Below are 20,993 nucleotides of genomic sequence, written 5' to 3' on the forward strand. Positions count from 1 at the left end.
GTGAAGTCAGGCGCAGGAGACCATGGTCCGCGAACACACGTTAATAGGCAACAGTCCAAACTGCCAACAACATGTAAGGCAGGGCAAAAATACCAATACAGTAAGAGCCTGAAAACCGAGTAGGGGCGCAGCCCAGAAAAAGTTGTAGCCTTAATACACAAAATGCAGAGGGAATGCCTAAAACCCTAACCTAACCAAACCAGACAAAAACAATCCCGCACAATCCCCAAATCTAAACAGAGAGACTAAATAACACATAAACCAGACCTCACCAAAAGAAAATGAAAAGAGGATCGGTGGCAGCGACAACCGCCGAGTGCCGCCCGAATGAGGAGAGGCGCTACCTTCAGTCGACGTTGTTCTACAATGTGGTCATTGAGAGTATCCTGACATATGGCATCACAGCAATTTATCAGTCCAACTGAAATCCCAAATTGCCTGCCTGATACAAATTGCCATGGTCATGGATGTGAGGCAACATCCCTCCCTGCAGATTATATTTAAACAGACCTTTATCAGACTAGCACTGAAAGGTGTTTCAGATCCCTGCCATCTACTTTACTCTGAGTATCAGTAGTTCCCCTCATGCAGACACTAGGGCATCCATATGTAAGTGTTGCTTCCGTCCCTCTCCTCGCCCCTACCTGGGCTTGAACCAGGGACCCTCTGCACACTTCGACAACACTCACCCTCGAAGCATCATTACCTATCGCTCCACGAAAGTCACAGCCCTTGCAGATCAAGGGAAACAATACAAACCAGGCTTCCTTGGTCGGTCTTCGACCCCTGGTATCATAAAAACACACATAAGACATTGAATAGTGCATAGATTTGCAGAAAATTATCTTTAAAACAGCAACAAAAATTCTCTGCCACATGCAAAATGTGTAGAATTACGGGAAATTAGCTTTAAAACTGCAACATGTTCTCTCCGCCATCAAGAAGGGTGTGAACAGTTTGGGGTACCATGGGTTGCGAGGTAGGGGTTTGTTACTACGCCGATAAATTACATTATCCATCCGGACATTTGCCACCTAGGACATTTGTGTGACCGGAGCTTCTGAAATAGTACTTCAGTACCCCTGCTGTAGGGTACCCACATGTAAGCTGAACAGGTATAAGCACTGCTTCATTCCCATATCCATCTAATACCTAAACAACAATAAGTATGGCTGAACTGTGTTAGTACGCTGCTGATAGAAAAAGGGAATATTCAAAGTATTATGTATGTGGCTATATGAGAAGTGTATGATGATAAGGTTAATGTTCAATGTATGTATTATGTTGAGTGTGTAATGTACAGTGTCTAAGACAATTTTCCCCTTGAGACATTAAAGTTCACCCTATCCTCCTATCCTAAACCCTTAACCCCAACCATAACCTAATTTAAACCTAATTTGCAGGTCAGCAGTGTCCGTATAGCCTTTTGGTTAGTGCTATATGGGATCCTTGTGAAGTCCATACCCTAAACCCTAACCCTAACCCATAGCAATAGACTTTTCCCTCTGACACTGCTCATGATTATGATGACAGATGCATCTGGCTGTTGAACTCTCTCACCTCCCTGACCTTGGCCACCTGACCTCTGATTGGTTGCCATGTAGCACGGCAACTGTAATTCTGAGTGCCAGACTTATCTAGCCAATCAGCTGCAGGCAGTTACCTGGTTTTGACCAGTTTAGGCTGATTCTAATGTCAGTCTCCAACTGCACTGATAGAGTGGATGCTCCTGTATCTCTGGGCTGTTCATTTCACCTTTAGACTTGTCCATTAAACTATTACCCCCTCCTGACTCCTTTCATCTGTAACCGCTCTCAAATTCATAGACAGAGGACTGACCATCCATGATATCAACATTATAGTTTTAATCTTGTTTTGAAGCTATAGTGTGTACATGTACTTACATTTACAGTGTTGACCAACATTGGAGTATCGACAGTTAAGCTCATGAGGCATTTAGTTATATTTCTATTATTTTTACGGGTAAAAAATACATGCAAATCAAATTGTATTTGTCACATTCGACGAATACAACTGGTTTAGACTTTACCGTGAAATGTTTGCTTACGAGCCCTCAACAATGCAGAGTTTGAAAATAATATAGTAACACGAGTAATAAAATACAATACACAAGAATATAACTATATGTATGTTATAATGAATACATACAGTGTCAACAATAGGTCTACTGGACAAAATGCTCGACGTGTGATTAAATAAGAAAAAACACCAAAAGAAATGCAGCTAGGAAAATCTATGACGACCTCGAATATTAACAGCAGGGTGAGACCCAATCATATAGTTGTCCGCCTCCGAAGAAATTACGCACAAGCCAATCACAGACGATTTCATTGCACGACGTTACCAGGAATTAACCAATGATAAAAAAGCAATGGCGGGATCATGTTTCCGAAGCGGGCTTGTGGCGCAATGGATAACGCGTCTGACTACGGATCAGAAGATTCTAGGTTCGACTCCTGGCAAGCTCGGTTACTCCCTTTTTGCACCATCCATCCAAATCACAAAACGAGATTCTCACATGATGTTATGTCTATTCATTGCATTCAAATAAAAAGTATCTGCAGAAAAGATCCGTTGTTATCGCCAGAGAGGCATATGTAAAGCTAAGTAACGTTAGCTCTTTGTTATCATTACGCAGGATATTCACAACATTTAACTACATAACACAGATACCGACCCCAAATGGAGGGCTCCATATTGCTCTGTATTTACATGATTGGTTGACAGTAGGTGGAGACGGGAGGTCCTGTTGAAATACAAACTCACTTTGACAAATTCTTCGTAACAGCTCTGCTCCATGAAGCACAAGAAGTAGGAATGCCCTGACTTCTTTTTATTTTATTTAACCTTTATTTAATTAACTAGGCAAGTCAGTTAACAACAAATTCTTATTTACAATGATGGCCTACCAAAAGGCAAAAGGCCTCCTGCGGGGATGGGGGCTGGAATTAAAAATAAAATATAAATTATAGGACAAAACACACATCACGACAAGAGAGACAACACAAAACTACATAAAGAGAGACCTAAGGCAACAACATAGCAAGCCAGCAACACATGACAACACAGCATGGTAGCAACACAACATGGGAGCAGCACAAAATATGGTACACACATTATTGGGCACAGACAAAAGCACAAAGGGCAAGAAGGTAGAGACAACAATACATCACACAAAGCAGCCACAACTAACAGTAAGAGTGTCAATGATTGAGTCTTTGAATGAAGAGATTGAGATAAAACTGTCCAGTTTGAGTGTTTGTTGCAGCTCGTTCCAGTTGCTAGCTGCAGCGAACAAAAAAGACGAGCGACCCAGGGATGTGTGTGCTTTGGGGACCTTTAATATAATTTGACAGGCAGAACGGGTGTTGTACGTGGAGGATGAGGGCTGCAGTAGGTATCTCAGATAGGGGGGAGTGAGGCCTAAGAGGGTTTTATAAATAAGCATCAACCAGTGGGTCTTGTGAATTCCCTGATTTCTGCAGAGGCTGCATCTCAGTAAACACTGTATGGCTATTATAGACGCTGGCTTGACCATGCCGCTAGCTTTATGCTAACCAATCGCATACAATTTCACTACAAATACTTTACCTGATGTTGACCAATTAAAAAATTGCTGTTACTGCAATTCCTGTCATCAGCGGGCTTGTGGCGCAATGGATAACGCGTCTGACTACGGATCAGAAGATTCTAGGTTCGACTCCTGGCAAGCTCGTTAATTTTTATTTTTGCTCCATCCATCCAAATCACAAAACGAGATTCTCACGTGATGTCTTTTCAGTTCATCCAAATAAAAAGGCTCTGCGGAAACTATGCATTATCACCAAGAGAGGCATATGTAATGCTAAGTAGCTTTCGTTAGCATAATTCGACAGTCTTTGTTATCATCACGCGGTCTATTCATAACACAGTTGCCAACCCAAAATCGGGGCCTAGGCTGCTGTACTGAGTGAGATTAAACGTTCAGAACATTGCCCATATTTCATTAGGAGGGGGGTGTATTGTTATGGGGGTGTCCGGTTATCAGCACAGACCATAACCTAACCCTTTAACCTAACTCCTGAACTTAACTCTATAACCTTAACTCTAGCCCCTAGTCTAGCTAACGTTAGCCAGCTAGCTAACGTTAGCCACCTAGCTAGAATTTGTAACATATCATACATTTTGCATATTCGAAACATTGTACAATTTCACTACCAAAATCTACCAGGAATTGAAGAATTACAAAATAGATATTTTGGTAACATTTAATAGTTCTGGGCTTGTGGCGCAATGGATAACGCGTCTGACTACGGATCAGAAGATTCTAGGTTCGACTCCTGGCATGCTCGTACAGTTTTTTGCCCCTTCAGTATTATAAATCATTGTGTGCAATATTTGCCATCTGTAGCAGCAGACCTAATTTACAGACTATGTGCGGGGGCATAGGGTCAGTCTGTCCTATTTGTGTACTGTGATGTCAAATTCTCTTGTCCTATCTGGTGTACTGTGTGCTCATATGCATGTTGCCTGAAATTCTCCTCTTATCTCTCTGTCTCCTCTTCCAGAGGACCTGCACCCTAAAACCATACCACAGTCCTCCCGGTCTTGCTGGTAATCTAGTTCTGCTGACCTGCCTGCGACTATGGAACCCTGACCATTTTCACCAGATGTGCTACCCTGTCCTGGACCTGCTGATTCAACCCTCTCTCTCTCTACCTTTGAATCCTCTACTATGAAAAGCTGACTAACATTTATTTCTAAGGTGCACCCTTTATATCCACTGTTGTTATTATTTGACCCTGCTGGTCATCTATGAACATTTGAACGTCTTGGAAGAATTTTATTTAACCTTTATTTAACTAGGTAAGTGAGTTAAGAACAAATTCTTATTTTACAATGACGGCCTACCCCGGCCAAACCCTCCCCTAACCCGGAAGACGCTGGGCCAATTGTGTGCCGCCCTATGGGAATGAGCTGGCCTTAATGGCCATGTATTCTTCTTATAATCTACACCCGTCACAGCCATAAGAGAACTGACCACATAGAGATACGATTTAATTACTAGTTCCAGAATGCGGTGAAACCAGTCTAATTGGAATGAATGGCAGTAGAGGCATAATCCTGATTGTACTTATGCAGGAAAATAAAAAGCATGTGATACATCAGAAATAATATAATTATTGTCAACCTAAGATAGTCATAATTAGAAATACAGTTTATATACCAATCTTCTGTATAAATAGTCTCTAAAATACACTATATCTACAAAAGTATGTGGACACCCCTTCAAATTTGTGGATTCGGATATTTCAGCCTCACTCGTTGCTGACAGGTGTATATAATCGAGCACACAGTCATGCAATCTCCATAGACAATCATTGGCAGTAGAATGGCCTTACTGAAGAGCTCAGTGACTTTCAACGTGGCACCGTCATAGGATGCCACCTTTCCAACAAGTCAGTTCGTCAAATTTCTGCCCTGCTTGAGCTGCCTTGGTCAACTATAAGTGCTGTTATTGTGAAGTGGAAACGTCTAAGAGCAACAACAACTCAGCCGCGAAGGGGTAGGCCATACAAGCTCAGAACGGGACTGCCGAGTGCTGAAGCGCATTGTGTGTAAAAATCATCTGTCCTCTGTTGCAACTCACTGCCGAGTTCCAAACTGCCTCTGGAAGCAACGCCAGCACAAGAACTGTTTGTCCGGAGCTTCATGACATGGGTTTCCATGGCCGAGCAGACGCACACAAGCCTAAGATCACCGTGCGCAATGCCAAGCATCAGTTGGAGTGGTGTAAAGCTCGTCGCCATTGGACTCGTTCTCTGGAGTGATGAATCATGCTTCACCGTCTGGCAATCCGACAGACGAATCTGGATTTGGCGGATGCCAGGAGAACGCTACCTGCCCCAATGCATAGTGCCAGCTGAGAAGTTTAGTGGAGGAGAAATAATGGTCTGGGGCTGTTTTTCATTTTTCGGGCTCGGCCCCTTAGTTCAAGTGAAAGAAAATCTTAACGCTACAGCATATAATGACATTCTAGACGATTCTGTGCATCCAACTTTGTGGCAACAGTTTGGGGAAGGCCCTTTCCTGTTTCAGCATGACAATGCCCCTGTGTACAAAGCAAGGTCCATACACAAATGGTTTGTCGAGATTGGTGTGGAAGAACTTGACTGGCCTGCACAGAGCCCTGACCTCAACCCCATCGAACACCTTTGGGATGAATTGTAGCGCTGACTGTAAGCCAGGCCTAATTGTCCAACATCAGTGCTCAACCTCATTAATGCTCTTGTGCCTGAATGTAAGCAAGTCCCCTAGTGGAAAGCCTTCCCAGAAGAGGTGGAGGCTGTTATAGCAGCAAAGGAGGGAGCAACTCCGTACTAATGCCCATGGTTTTAGAATGAGTTGTTCGGCGAGCAGGTGTCCATATACTTTTGGTCATGTAATGTGCTTCTTCATCTGCATTGCTTGCTGTTTGGGGTTTTAGGCTGGGTTTCTGTACAGCACTTTGTGTCATTGGCTGATGTAAAAAGGGCATTATAAATACATTTGATTGATTGAATATGTATATGTAAACAGACCATAAATGTCTACATTTTCATTTTATTTTAAAGCTGTGAGTGATATCAGTACTTGTTATCAACTGATTTCAGCCAGTGTATGGCTGTGGAGTGACTGCATTGTTTGAATGTAATGTCATATTGGCAGTTAATGTAAACATTTATGGAATCATTCCTCTAAAACTGTCTGGCTAGCTCACTAACAATCATACAGTGCAGTTACATTCTTCAAATTCAATATTTTACACAATATTTTATCACAGCACTGTCGTACCATGGTTGACCAACTCCCTAACCAAAATGGTTGATCTTTATCCCATCATACTTACATTTCATTTCCATTCTAGTATTCTAATTCTGACTGGCCACCCCTCTGAGCCTGGTTCCGCCCTTCTAGGGAGTTTTTCCTAGCCACCGTGCTTCTACATCTGCATTGCTTGCTGTTTGGGGTTTTAGGCTGGGTATCTGTATAGCACTTTGTGACTACTGCTGATGTTAAAAGGGCTTCATAAAATACATTTGATTGATGTCCAAATGTATGGCTTTATGCATTTAAGATAGCAATTTTTATAATTATTTAGTCACCAAACCACGACTTTCAATATTTTTTATATTACACCTTTACAATATATTAGTCAGTCAGAGATTACAGAAGCACGAATCATATTTTATTTCACATATTTTATTTCACTTCACATACAGAAATGGGTAGTGATGACAATATAGCAACAGTGAACAGTATTACCTGTTTATGATGACAACGTCTATTATTGTACAAGCGGATGAATTACATGGAGGAAAAGAAAAGTGCTTAATATAGAAAATGAAGAGCATTCAACATTTATTTATAAAACCACAAATATAGAAAAATGAGAACGGATGAATACAAATGATACATACAGGTTATAAAACAAATGCATCATTTTAACAGTACAAAAACAGGAGAAAAAAAAGAGTCAATTTTGACATGTTGAATTGAACTTGATTCTGTTGCATTTTAAACAGGATCCTGCCATTAAGTCCTTTGGCATTTAAACTGAATTCTGCCGTAAGGTCCTTTTGCATTTCAACTTGATTCTACCATGAGGTCCTTGTGCTTTTAAACAGGATTTTTCCTCACATCAATTATGGAATTGTTTGAGATCAGTGGTCCGGTGTTGAGGCTGGATCGGCGGGACTCTCTGCGTGATTTGGCAAATGGCAGAGATGTCGTCCCACTCCAAGGCCCAGTGCCTGTCTGAACCACCCGGTTTACAGGCGTCTCCACGGCCACCCGCTGCTGTAGCTCCTCCATGCCGCAGGGGTCCTCGGTGGGGAGGGAGGAGCGCCTCCATGTGGCAGGGAGAGGGGTGTTGACCAGCTCCCTTATTTCCTCCCGGGACCTGGTTGGTCTCTCTGGCTCCCCTGGCCCTCTCCTACGGCTGTCGTCTGGGCTTTGGCTCAGCCTCTCCACACTGCCACTGCCTGCTGTTCTGCCCTCAAAGACCGGAACTGCAATGCAACATATAAAATAATGAATATTCACATGCCTCACAGCCCAGCACTGAACAGGACAGACTAGGACAGAATACTCACAAACACTGAATGTTGAATACTTATTATTCCCTGACAGATGTGCATTTTACATATGTACTTTTTTTTATCTGAGAGAGCAGATGTCTGAGTATTTGACCAGAGATTGGATTATGTTTTTTATGCCGATGCCTTCTGTTATCTTATCTTACCTACATTATGTTACATGAATGTACTTTACCTACTGACTAGGGCGCTTTGTAAAAAAATGACAATAGTATGTCCCTATCCAAAATGAGCCATACATTACCCTTTCCCTGCTCCATGGGTTGGCTGGCGTTGCCACACAGCTCCCTGAACCTGTTGCTCAGTTCCAGGTTGGCAGCCTTGTAGTGGTTGAGCTCTTTACTGAGGTTATGGATCCAGCCTTCGTACTGCCTCTGCCTTCCCGCCAGGCCCTCGTCCATTTGCTCTGTAGGGAAGTAAACATCAGGGGGACCACAACAATACCTGAGGAACACTGCACTGCAGATAATGGACCAGGTCCTGTTATCACACTGGGTGTGGGAGGATTGAATGGGAGGTATAGACATGGCAAACTGAATGGAGATAAAATATCAACAATATTTATCTTTAAAAAAGAAAGGGGTAGTTGTGCCCGTGTCTCATTTTGTTGTCTTGAGGTGGAGCAACAAAGGCAAATGTGCCTAGATCTTTGTTGAAAACAAAAAATGTTGGTTATATTCTGACATGTTCTGCCTAAATCCTACAGGTGTGTGTATTTATTTGTATGAGGCCCACCTCGGCACTGCTGCAGCAGTAGCTGTACACTCCTCTCGTGCTCCTTCTGCTGCTGTGTGAGCCTGCGGTCCGTGTCGAGCTGCGTGCGGTCCAGAGCGTTCTCCAGCCACTGCACCAGCTGCAGCTGCTCCTCACCACGCATCTCCAGATCTGCCAGGGCCAGCTGCAGCTTACGCTCCTCCTCCCGCAGCGACACCACCTACACACACAAACAACTTACATCCCCTATCTTTCTCTCTCACTCCCTTTCCATGCTGCTTTGAATCAGAATGGAGACTTGCTGTGTACACATTGGCTATGCGGCCATGTATTTGAGACGACAGTGAAAACCACAACAGCAGGGAAGAGGGCCACACAGACAGACCTTGTCAAAGTACTTGCAGAGCAGCGCACGGGTCTCTGAGGCAGACAGGTAGCTGAGTTTGGCCATGAGGTTCATCTCCCACTGGGAGAGCATGCTGGCAGAGGCCCTCAGCTGCCTCTGTCTCTGGGTGATGGCCTCGTTCTTATACTCTATAGCCGCGTCCAGAGCCTCGATGGCCTCGTCCAGCTGGAACACAGACCGCTCCTCCTTGGGACAGAACAAAGAGAGCCACAGGGGTTTAAATATGGGAGGAAATACAGGCACACACACAATATAGCAAACTACAGGGGCACCGCCAGCATTGACACTCAGAGCCTAACACAGCAAACTACAGAAACTATACAAATACTACGTATGGAAATAATCCACAGAGAAGTGTTGGGGCGATGTTAGAAGCTTCTGTAAGCCTGTAGGGTCTCTGACCTCTGGTGAGAGCAGACTACCCTGCCGTAATTTGTCGTCCAGCTCAACTCTCTGTTTGAGCAGTGTGTCCTTCTCCTGGCGCAGGTTGTTGATCTCCTGGCGGATCTGCTGGGAGTCCTGGGCACTGCTGCTGCGGAGCAGGCCGTTCCTGTCACTCAGCTCCCGCTCCAGAGACTCGATACGGCCAGACAGCGTCACCAGGTCCTCACTGAGGGCCTACGGGGAGAGAAGAGATATACTACAGTTGAAGGAGACACTACTCGGCCGTACTAGATTTATCAATGATTTATCAATGAGTACAGTAAATCCTTAAATTGACAGTGAAATTAACTTGGCAAACCACTATATCTGAAGGGGCACTGAGTGTGTGGGGCCTGTTTAATGTGTGTGTACCTGACTGGAGCGGAGTCTCTTGGTCTCCAGGCCACTGCGCTCCTGCAGCAGGGCCTCCTTCTTGGCTAGGATCTGTTCCCTCTTGGTCAGCTCTCCCTCCAGGTCCTCCAGTCCTTTCCTCTGCTCCAGAACACTTTCCATCTCCTCATCCAGCCAGCGCTTCTGCTCCTCAATCTTCTGCTCGCACGGGAACACATGCAGACACACTTCATTTGGATCCACAATGAAACACGGTAGTACCGTACAAAGGAACTCAATATTTCAGACGTAACTCACATTGCACACAAAGGGGCACACAGCAAATGTAGACACATCCCACATCTGAAGAACGTTCAATAACAAAACGAGCCATTTTGCTCATTGGAAGCCCAGACAAGAAATAATTAAACACTTGTGCCTCACAACATTGTACATTTATAACTGACAGGCAGCTGAGAGTTTTTGTTGTTGATTGCCCATCATTCAGTGTATTGATCTATATCACACCTATCTCCATCACACAGACTGCCAGGTCTCTTACTCTCTTCGTTAAAAAGATCATGCTAAGAGACCAACTAAAACAGGCTTTCTCACAGAGTTCAGTATGGTGGCTGTGTATCACGCTGGTCCAGTGTGAGTGTGAGCTCTGGGCCTGTCCAGGCACATCAGTTAATGACTTGAGACTCTCTCCACTCAATGTGTACTATGAGTGTGAGATATAAGGAAACACACAGGGGAAACTAAGCTGCATTTAGTTGCTGGGGGATATGAGGCATTTTTCATCTTTCACTTTTAACAATGGAAACAAAGCCTTTGGATGTTGAAACATGCCTTTTGGATAGATATGTAGCCAGCTGATCTCCTGGCCAGGCTAGTGTTTTGTTGTTTTATGTCCTTGGCTCATATATAGAGGAAACTATGAGTTAAACCACATAAAATACTTTAAAAGGCCGTAGAATTACTTTATAAAAATGGTGTAGAACTACTGCATAGAGGTGAATGAACATGGTTTGTATGTAACATCTGTATAAATGCTTTTGAGATTCTATAACTGGTGTATAAATACTTAATCAACTGTTTATATGTGCTATATAAATGCTTCATAAGCATTGTAGAAGCCCCATGTCCCACCAGCTGCTCCTCCAGTGATATGACAGAGCCGTTGCTGCCGCTGCGTCTCTGTCTCTGGAAGGCAGCAATCTCCTCCGTCTTTATCCTCAGGATCTTCTGCTGCTGTTCATTCTTTATCTCCAGCTCCTGGGGGGGGGGGGGATGGAAAGAGGGAGGGAAAGAGGGATGAAGGGAAAGAAGGAGTATTCAGTAAAAACAGAGGGATACCAAGGTAGGCAGGCATCATATTCTAATAGCAACAATATAATTGCCATCCAACTGCTTAGTCCTTCTCTCAATTGAGAAAACTGATGTGGGGAAATAGCTGCTTAGAAATAGCTGCTATGCATAATTCAGGTGTTAGTTACATGTTGGAATTCTGTCCACAGAATTTAGGCCACAGTGGAGTGTTTGTAATACGCTATGAATGCAAATTAGTAATGTGTTGATGTCATGTGATCACTGAAAACGTTTGATGTACAAATGCCAATCTGTAAAAACCACAGCATTGTCCTGCTCCACTCTGTTTCTTAGCAGGTATTCTACATTCTCCAGGGCTGCACCTTGACTCTGTGCGTGCGTCGCTGCATCTCTGTCTCCAGGCGTCGTTTCTGTTGGCTCTCGTGTCGCAGACGTCTCTGCAGCTGCTCCTGCTGCTGCCTCATGCCCTGCACGCTGCGCTCCAGCTCCGAAACACGCCGCTCGCTCTGTGCAGACAGTGAGGCCAGCTGCGCCGTGTCCCTCTGACGCTGGCTCAGGACCTAACGCGCACACACGCCCACACACACACAAATATGAATAAACCGACACAGGCAAGTACAAACTAGGAGTCGACCGATTGTGATTTTTTAATGCCGATACCGATTATTGGACTACCAAAAAAAGCCACTACCGATTAATATATATATATTATTTGTAATAAAGACAATTACAACAAAACTGAATGAACAATGAACACTTATTTTAACTTAATATAATACATAAATAAAATCAATTTAGTCTCAAATAAATTATGAAACGTTCAATTTGGTTTAAATAATGCAAAAACACAGTGTTGGAGAAGAAAGTAAAAGTGGAATGTGTACCTTTGACTATTGGATGTTCTTATACGCACTATAGTATTGCCAGCCTAATCTCAGGAATTGATAAGACTTGAAGTCGTAAACAAAGCTGTGCATCAAGCACAGCGAAGAGCTGCTGGCAAACGCAGGAAAGTGCTGTTTGAATGAATGCTTACGAGCCTGCTGCTGCCTACCACCGCTCAGTCAGACTGCTCTATCAAATCATAGACTTAATATAATAAACACACAGAAATACGAGCCTTTGGTCATTAATATCGTAAAATCCGGAAAATATAATTTTGAAAACAAAAAGTTTATTCTGTCAGTGAAATACGGAACCGTTCCGTATTTTGTCGAACGGGTGGCATCCCTAAGTCTAAATATTGCTGTTACATTGCACAACCTTCAATGTTATGTCATAATTATGTAAAATTCTGGCAAATTAATGATGGTCTTTGTTAGGAAGAAATGGTCTTCACACAGTTCACAACGAGCCAGGCGGCCCAAACTGCTGCATATACCCTGACTCTGCTTACACTGAACGCAAGAGAAGTGACACAATTTCCCTAGTTAATATTGCCTGCTAACATGCATTTATTTTAACTAAATATGCAGGTTTAAAAAAATATACTTCTGTGTATTGATTTTAAGGAAGTCATTGATGTTTATGGTTAGGTACATTTGTGCAACAATTGTGCTTTTTTAGCAAATGTGCTTTTGTTAAATCATCCCCCGTTTGGTGAAGTTGAAGTAGGCTGTGATTCGATGACAAATTAACAGGCACCGCTTTGATTATATGCAGAACAAGCTAGTTAACCTGGTAATATCATCAACCATGTGTAGTTAACTAGTGATGATGTGAAGATTGATTGTTTTTTTATAAGATAAGTTTAATGCTAGCTAGCAACTTACCTTGGCTCCTTGCAACCACAAGGTCCTTTCGTTGCTGCGTAACAGGTGGTCAGCCTGCCACACAGTCTCCTCGTGGATTGCAATGTAATCGGCCATAATCAGCGTCCAAAAAGGCTGATTACCGATCGCTATGAAAACTTGAAATAGGCCCTAATTAAATCGGCCATGCCGACCTCTAGTACAAACATCCACTATGAGCAGACACACTAACTGATGTTACGAGTGTACAGTATGCATTAGTGTAAGAGTCCGACTCAGACAGACAGACCTGTACTTTGCTCTGTGCTGCAGCTATCTTCCTGCGACACTCCTGGGCCCTGGTCCTGTCAGTGACATCGCTGGTCTCCTTCTCCTGTTTCTCCAGGTCCTGAAGCTGTCTCTGGGCCTCCTGGACTTCCTGCCTGGCCTGCTCAGCTTCCCCCTCCAGGGCAGAGATCTTACGGGTGTACTGCCTGTTCAGAGCCTGGGCATCCTTACCTACGGTAATACACGATAACATCTGTCCCACCACTCCATGGTACATTACGTATTGTTTATAGGGAGAAAACAGGCATGTGATTGCCATCATATAGAAATCCAGGAAGGAATGGTCTTAGGTATGTACCTGTCTTGACCAGTTCTCTGATGAGCTCCTCCTTCATGCGGATGGTGACAGACAGCTCTCTGATCTTCTGCTGGGCTTGTAGCAGGCCCCACTCTGACCCCAGACCCACTGAGCTCTCCCCTACACTGGAGTTGGCTGCACAGAGAGAAGGGGACGCAAACACATGTTAGTGCTTCCACAGTCAACTTAACTTTGAATTAGTTCATTTAGATTTTCATTAGGCCCCGTCCTGCTGTGGGACTCACATGGTCGCCTGGTGGAGAATTGTTCAGAGGCAGGCAGCCCAGGCAGCTGAGACAGGAGACCTCTCCCTCCAACTGCTGATCCACCCATAATATCTCTCTTAGTCCAAGTCAGATTCACGTGTCTAAGAGATACATACAGTAGCCATCAATAACCCAGACAGTCAATGATGCTTGGGCATTTTATAATCTGCCTGATCTCACTCAGTTTTAAATAAAGATGTGATATTCTCTCCATACTTCCGTCTGTCGTGGCTCATGTTGACGTAAGTGTCCTCCTCCTCAGAGTCCTTCACCTCTCCCCCTCCCAGGTCCTCGTGGTCATGAGAAGATTGACCATAACCACACTGGATCTGGTCAACAAATGAGCTGCTCTCCACACAGTCCACTGGACTAACCTACAGCCAACACAGTCACACTCATAGCGACATACACTGTGGAGCACACTACTGATTAACGTTGAGACTGTGGAACTTCATACCAGTTTTCATTCCACTACTAAGAGGTGCTGATCAGTCAGTTACCTGTCTGTTGGCGAGTCCGTTGTGGGAGTGGCGCGTGGAGCCCTGGGGGGCGGTGTGGGGGCGTGGTGTCAGGTGTAATCCCAGCCCCGGTACACCTGGCCCCGAGAGCAGACACTGCAGCTCCACTATCACGTCCTGCTGCTCCTGCAGCTTATCACTCTAGGGGATGGGAAGAGAATAATTGAAACATTGAAACAATGAACAATGTTGATCATCTCTCAAGATGGAAATTATTATCTACGGAGACTAGTACTGAAATATAGGAGGCAAGTGAGGACAGACTAAGAAATGAGACAAAATGTATTTGCTTTTATTCTTTGATGATTACAGTGCTGTCATATTGAACACCAAAATGCCAGTAAGAAGTCAAAATGCTGTGTAGTTCTGACCTGCTGTTTGTACTGCTCCATGGCGTCCTCCAGAGCAGCCAGGAAGTCTGTGTTCTCTCTCTCCAGCTGCTGGACCTGGCCCTGGAGCTGAGCCACACTCTCCTCCCTCTCACGGCCCAACTCCTCCCTACCACTCTCTGCCTCCTGTGGGGTTCAATGACAGATACATTATGAGTCACAGAGCACAACAACACTACCTGGATTGTTCGGTGAGATGATTGATGCCTTACCATCATAACTCCGTCAGGTTGTTTGAATGCTTTTAGGATAGGATGAACTAGGGCTGGGCGATATGGCCAAAATATCACATCTTTTTCATTTTTTTTACAGTATGGCGGTATTTGACAGTATTTTATGTTTCTGAAAAATAAACATTCTAAATATGTTTTATGAGCAGTGAAACCTCTCTCTTCACCTCTTCCTCTCGGAACTTTATCTATGTGTGCCGGGTATCATTTATCCACAAGGAAATACTTTCAACCACTAGTGTTGGGTGCGCATGCACTAGAGATCGGACAAATGAGCATGGACCAAAGTGCTTAAAAGTATGCCACCATGTGCATACATATGAAAACGTTATCCATCACTCTGGCAACAACTCTAGTTTGGTGAGTTACAACAACAAATTCATTTTAAGTGGTTTTATTGGGCGTCCGCCATTCTGACTGCTTTAAACTCAAATCAAACTAGGAAAAAAACTGACCGTGAATTAGTCTACGTTTTGGAACTGTTAACTTACTTAGCACTGTATCAACATATCACTATAAACAGCATTGTAAAAACCCATAGCAGTATGTGGGTCCATACCGGTATACCTTAAAATACAATATATTACCCAGCCCTAGGATGAACCTCTTGTTGATAAGATAAAATATTTTGCTAAGCCTTTTCTTTGAATAAATAGGAGCTTTATGAATATGTAGTGAGCGATGTAGTGATTGTTAATGTGTGTATGACCTGGTTCTTGACGGCAACCCTTCCCTTCCTCAGAGCGGCGGTGTCCTCGGTGGAGCTGCTCTCGATGCCGCTGTCAGGTCCTGAGGCAGTGGTCAGGCCGCTGCGTTCTTCCTCCACAGAACACAGCCAGTCCTTCACCCTCAGGCCTTGCTCCACAGTCAGCGCCCCCTCACCCTGCAGCTCACACAGCAACCTGGGGATGGGTACACAGACTTCCATATTCAGACAACTACTCCTGAGCTCATTAGCCAAACAATACCCACACACATCTATCCTCACAATAAAGTGCTCTTTTATGAAACTGATAATATTACTTCTAGTCAACTACTGAACTTATTGCCAGTGATTATTAAGAAAATTAAAGCAGTTTGTGTGCATTTCACCTCACCTGTATGCAGTGTCAGTGCAGGTCCTGTAGTGGGCACTCTGGGTTTGCAGTCTGATGATCTCTCCCTCTCCGGGGCGCAACCGCCTGTCTGGGTCCGAGCGGGCAATGATACGGGTCTCTGAGCGTTGACGGTTCTCAAGGGCCCTGCGAAGCGCCCGGATCTGCTGCTCCAGCCCCTCCACACGGTCCGGCTCTCCTCGGCAGTTCACCGTGGCCCGGTTCTGGATGTTGCGGGCTCGCTTGGCGTAGTTCAGTGTGTTCAGGCTCTCGTCAAAGTCCGCAGAGGAGGGGCTGATGCATGCAATCATCAGCGTCTTGGCGTTTCCTCCCAGAGAATCTTTCAAGATCCTGAATACAGAATTTAAATGTCAGACTTAAATTACTTGCAACAAAAAAAAGGAGGAAAACAATATATCCTGCACATCATTTTATGAGTCCCCAAATGTTAGATGACTGCATACCTGGTGATTTTGGAGTCCCTGTATGGTATATGGGTGCCTCTCCTCTTGGGGTCTCCCAGGGCTCCTATGACATTCCCCAGGGCCAGCAGGCCACTGTTGATCTGGATGCTCTCCTTCAGCCTCTCCCCTGTGTTCCCTGTGCGGAGGATTCTCTCCGACCCCGCTAGGTCCACAAAGTGAAACTTAGAGGAGAGGACGTGAGGCCCGGTGCCTGTGGTGGGGTTACCATGGGCCCGGGAGCCGCCGCGGCGCTGGTCCATGTGCACGCTGAAGATGGTGTGTGAGCGACTAGAGTGGGGGTTCATCTGGGTGGCGCCTGTGTGTCTGGCCGTGTTGCCAGACTCCAGCAGGCTCAGCACCTCGTCCAGCCCCTCCACCTCACACTCCTTCACCCCGCACAGCACTGCAGGGAAGCGCACACACGAGCACAGACAGAGACATGAATAACTAACACACATGACTTTGGCTACTCCCTACCCTCATGTTGAACTTTAAGATCCCTGACAACACAAAGATATGCTTGTTTGCGATAAATATTTGTTGGAAAAACAAACCAAGAAACATCCATACCAATGTTGCCCTTGTCATCCTCTCTGATGTGGATGTCCTTGCTGGCTGTCTCCACCTCCAGCAGGTCCCTGAAGTCCTCCTTGTATACCTCCAGGTAAGACACTCGGACAGAGAAGTCACTGAGGTCATTCTCATCCAGCAGCTTGAAGACCTCAGCCACAGCCCTGGGGATGATGCCCTGCTCCTCATCCCTAAAGGAAGCTACACACAGACACTGGGTTCATATACCCTGTATGGTATAGCCTAGTAACCTCTCTGAGGATAATTAAGTATGTACGTATATAAAACCATTGCCTGCAGCTTTGCACTGTTTTCATTGAAGGAACACGTACCTCTGACACACACATGAACCACAGAACTGATCTAATATAACACATACTTCATCTCACACAAACACACACGCTCTGTGTTATAACCATAACCCACCCACACAGATTTGCCATCTCACACACCAGTAGCTCAGATGGCAAGCCTGTCTGGTATGGACTGTTCCCGCAGGCTGTAGCAGCTGAATTGTAGGAAGTGCAGTTGGCTTCCAGGATGGGTGTGAACTCTCTGCATATCAGCATTTCTATATCACACACCAGAAGATGTGCATCTTTCTCCGCTCCTCTACACTACAGGCTAGTACATCTCCTCTGATGGAACTCAAAAGGCATAGAACAAAAATTATTAAATGACCAAACATTGCAGGTAGCGGGGAAGAAACCATAAACTCACAAAGGTTGGCTTCTCCGATAGTGTATGTCTTGCCAGAGCCTGTCTGCCCATAGGCGAAGACAGTGGCGTTGAAGCCCTGAAAGAAGGCCTCTATGAGGGGCTGGACACACACAGCGTACACCTCCTCCTGGCAGCTGGTCTCCTCAAACAGGAAGTCACAGTGGAAGTGTCGGTCATGACCCAGAGTGACCCTGCGCTGCTCAGGGTCAGCCGTCATGCAGCTCTCGTGGCTGTGCAGCAGCTCCTTGGGCAGCAGGGGGCGCACTCGAACAGCAACCTGTACCGCCGTGTCCTCCGCCCTGCCATGGCCAGGCACTTTGGGAGACATCGCTGGCAGGCTGGGCTAGTAGTCAGGGGTCCAGGACTCCCTTCAGGGTCTCTGGTTTGTGAGTTCAATCATCTTAGACAGGACATCCTACACTGGCCAAAATAACCACAATCAACTCATACACCCATACAGAAAAACCTCATTAATAATCCTCATACCGGAAAAATGTAACATTCAATAGAAATAAGCAATAAAATGTATCAAAGAAAGAAAATGCCAGTAGAAAGAGGCTAAACAAATATATTGTGTAAATAATATATTATAAACTGGGTGGTTTGAGCCCTGAAGGCTGATTGGCTGAAAGCTGTGGTATATCAGACCGTATACCACGGGTATGACAAAACGTTTATTTTTTACTGCTCTAATTACATTGGTAACCAGTTTATAATAGCAGTAAGGCACCTCTGGGGATTGTGGTATATGGCCAATACACCACGGTTAGGGGCTGTATCCAGGCACTCTGCGTTGCGTCGTGCATAAGAACAGCCCTTTGCTGTGGTATATTGGCCATATACCACACCCCCTCGGGCCTTATTGCTTAAATATAGGCCTAGCTCTATCTAGTTATATAGACAATGCCAATGAGTCCATGCTATGATGGGAACTTTTTAGATGGCATTGTTATCTGGTCATAATAAAATAAGCATCTAGCAAAACAATATGTGGATTTCTGTAACTGGCTAGTTATCTGCTAAACAGCACGTCCAGTCTGAATTTGTTTTGGGGATTTTTATACATTAATTACTTTAATTAGCATGGAAAAGATGTCTGACCGCCAAGTAAACAAAAACTTTGATTTGGAACTCGCACAGCCTGCTAGCTAGCTTTAGCTTAGCTATACACATGATTGCATAGCTCTGGTCCATTGCGTGTCCATTCCAATCAATGATTTGTAGAGTAGACCCAAAAGTATACATGTTGCCAGAGATCTGTATACAATGACGAGATGTTAATGTCTCCGCCCTAATAAGGGAGTCATTGTCCCAAAGGTGGGAAGGCGTTTATGTAAAAAAATAGCCCATACATACTAACGCTTCGCATCTTCCTCTCTGACCCTTCTCTGCGTGTGCAGGGTACAATTTATCCTAAATAAAATACTTTCGACCACTGGCGTCGGGTGCGCTTGCACTAGTGGCGATCCGTCGTATGAGCGTGGACCAAAGTGCTTAAAGGTATGCCACCCTGTGCGCGCATAAGAAAACGTTATCCATCACTCTGGCAACATCTTTACTTTGGTGAGTTACAGCAGTGGTATATTGATGCCAGTCACTAAACAAAAGTAATTTACAGCCAAAAATAACACTCAGACTGAAGATGTTGTTAGCATATGACAGTTGTGGGTGCTTTGTGTGATGTATTGTTGTCTCTACCTTCTTGCCCTTTGTGCTGTTGTCTGTGCCCAGTAATGTTTGTACCATGTTTTGTGTTGCTACCATGCTGTGTTGTCATATGTTGCTGCCTTGCTATGTTGTTGTCTCATTTCTCTTTATGTAGTGTTGTCTCTCTTGTGATGCGTTTTGTCCTATATTTACATTGTTTTTATTTTTAATCCCAGGCCTCCGTCCCCGCAGGAGGCATTTTGCCTTTTGGTAAGAAATTGTTCTTAACTGACTTGCCTAGTGAAATAAAGGTTAAATAAATAAATGACCAGCCAATTCGTTGTCATCGCGCGATGGACCAGATCTAATGATAGCCTAGGTAGCTAGATTGCTATCTAGCGAGGAAAATAACTTTTTGTTGCTAACTAAAGTTAGCTGGCTAACATTGTTTTACGAGAACAACAAAATACATACACGTATACCGTAACGTTAGTTGCCAAAATAGCTAGTTTGGTTGAGCATCTTAACAGAACGCCAACGTTAGCTAGCATAATTTGGCCCAAAAAGTTATCTAGCTAACGTTGGTTAGCTAACGTTAGCTACAACGTTTTTTGTTGGTGTTACACACAAATTAGTTATTCCGTACCTCTTATGCATTCATAAAGCATCCACAAACAAATGTGTAAAATGAATACGTAAATAACATATTGCAATGTATTCACTTACAGAAAACTTAAACTTTTCAGCTTCCAATCCATTAAACCTCCAGCAGAGAGACTTGAGAGCTGCAGGAACCGTGTGGGAATGTTTGGATGAAGTGATGTCATTCAGTAGACACTAGCAGATGCCCGTCCAAAGGGTTTCGACTATGTGGTAGCACAAATAGAACAAATCTTTGGGTATACATCCATGACCGTAAGTTACTTTTTCGTAGCAGGTTGGGAGAATTAGGTTAAGGTTAGGAAAATGGTTGACTAAAATCCTTTACTAGCGTACTATGAAAAGTCACTTCCGGTCGTAGCTGTACTGTATCTATTCACAACCCGTCCAAAGTAATGTGCTGAGCGTGTTCAATTGAAACCGCTCTGGTCCAATGACTGTAATCAAATAAACTATGATTCTGAATCTTCTCCTGTTGTTTTACATTTGAATAAGACAGGAGAAATAAGAGTACTCTAGCAAATATGCAGTAGGTTATTTGGCAGTTTATTCTTCAATATTAAAACATGGTTAATCATAGTCTCATTATTAATATTGCAATATCCACATATGGTTATATTATGTTGTCTATGTGATTGAATATACAGTGCATTCGTTAAGTATTCAAACCCCTTCCCTTTTTCCACATTTTGTTACGTTACAGCCTTATTCTAAAA

At 44.2% G+C, this 20,993-nt stretch overlaps 1 protein-coding gene and 3 non-coding genes across 7 annotated transcripts; 3 read left to right on the forward strand and 1 right to left on the reverse strand.

Moving 5' to 3' along the window:
• Positions 1–2,416: 2,416 nt before the first annotated feature.
• On the forward strand, positions 2,417–2,489 carry trnar-acg (transfer RNA arginine (anticodon ACG)). The gene has a single exon. It is a non-coding gene; the product is annotated as a tRNA-Arg (tRNA).
• A 1,174-nt stretch (positions 2,490–3,663) lies between these two features.
• trnar-acg (transfer RNA arginine (anticodon ACG)) lies at positions 3,664–3,736 on the forward strand. The gene has a single exon. It is a non-coding gene; the product is annotated as a tRNA-Arg (tRNA).
• Positions 3,737–4,279: 543 nt separating this feature from the next.
• On the forward strand, positions 4,280–4,352 carry trnar-acg (transfer RNA arginine (anticodon ACG)). The gene has a single exon. It is a non-coding gene; the product is annotated as a tRNA-Arg (tRNA).
• Positions 4,353–7,221: 2,869 nt separating this feature from the next.
• LOC106562252 (kinesin-like protein kif7) lies at positions 7,222–20,631 on the reverse strand. 4 transcript variants are annotated; one of them, XM_014127017.3, is made up of 20 exons: positions 20,344–20,631; positions 17,971–18,349; positions 17,251–17,451; positions 16,681–17,083; positions 16,220–16,567; positions 15,832–16,024; positions 14,875–15,018; positions 14,486–14,644; positions 14,202–14,359; positions 13,965–14,086; positions 13,720–13,854; positions 13,384–13,592; positions 11,706–11,903; positions 11,164–11,289; positions 10,054–10,230; positions 9,661–9,876; positions 9,238–9,444; positions 8,874–9,072; positions 8,383–8,544; positions 7,222–8,051 (listed from the first exon to the last, which is right to left on the reverse strand). In XM_014127017.3, the coding sequence occupies exons 2-20, from the start codon at positions 18,296–18,298 to the stop codon at positions 7,660–7,662; spliced, it is 4,077 nt and encodes a 1,358-aa protein (XP_013982492.1). In that variant the 5' UTR covers positions 18,299–18,349; positions 20,344–20,631; the 3' UTR covers positions 7,222–7,659. The 4 variants fall into 4 exon arrangements, with proteins under 4 accessions (XP_013982492.1, XP_013982490.1, XP_013982491.1 ...); XM_014127015.3 differs by having other exon boundaries at positions 17,971–18,385; XM_014127016.3 differs by having other exon boundaries at positions 17,971–18,390.
• Between the last annotated feature and the right edge of the window lie 362 nt (positions 20,632–20,993).

This window comes from Salmo salar, chromosome 11, assembly GCF_965601325.2.
Source record: "Salmo salar chromosome 11, fSalSal1, whole genome shotgun sequence".
Classification (NCBI taxonomy): Eukaryota; Metazoa; Chordata; class Actinopteri; order Salmoniformes; family Salmonidae; genus Salmo; species Salmo salar.

Coding starts and splice junctions, on each gene's coding strand:
- LOC106562252 (XM_014127017.3), bottom strand. CDS start 18,298: ATGTCTCCCAAAGTGCCTGGCCATGGCAGGGCGGAGGACACGGCGGTA. Junction 17,452..17,970: donor TATCGGAGAAGCCAACCTTT/GTGAGTTTATGG, acceptor GTCTGTGTGTAG/CTTCCTTTAGGGATGAGGAG. Junction 14,645..14,874: donor TGGAGCAGTACAAACAGCAG/GTCAGAACTACA, acceptor CCCATCCCCTAG/AGTGATAAGCTGCAGGAGCA.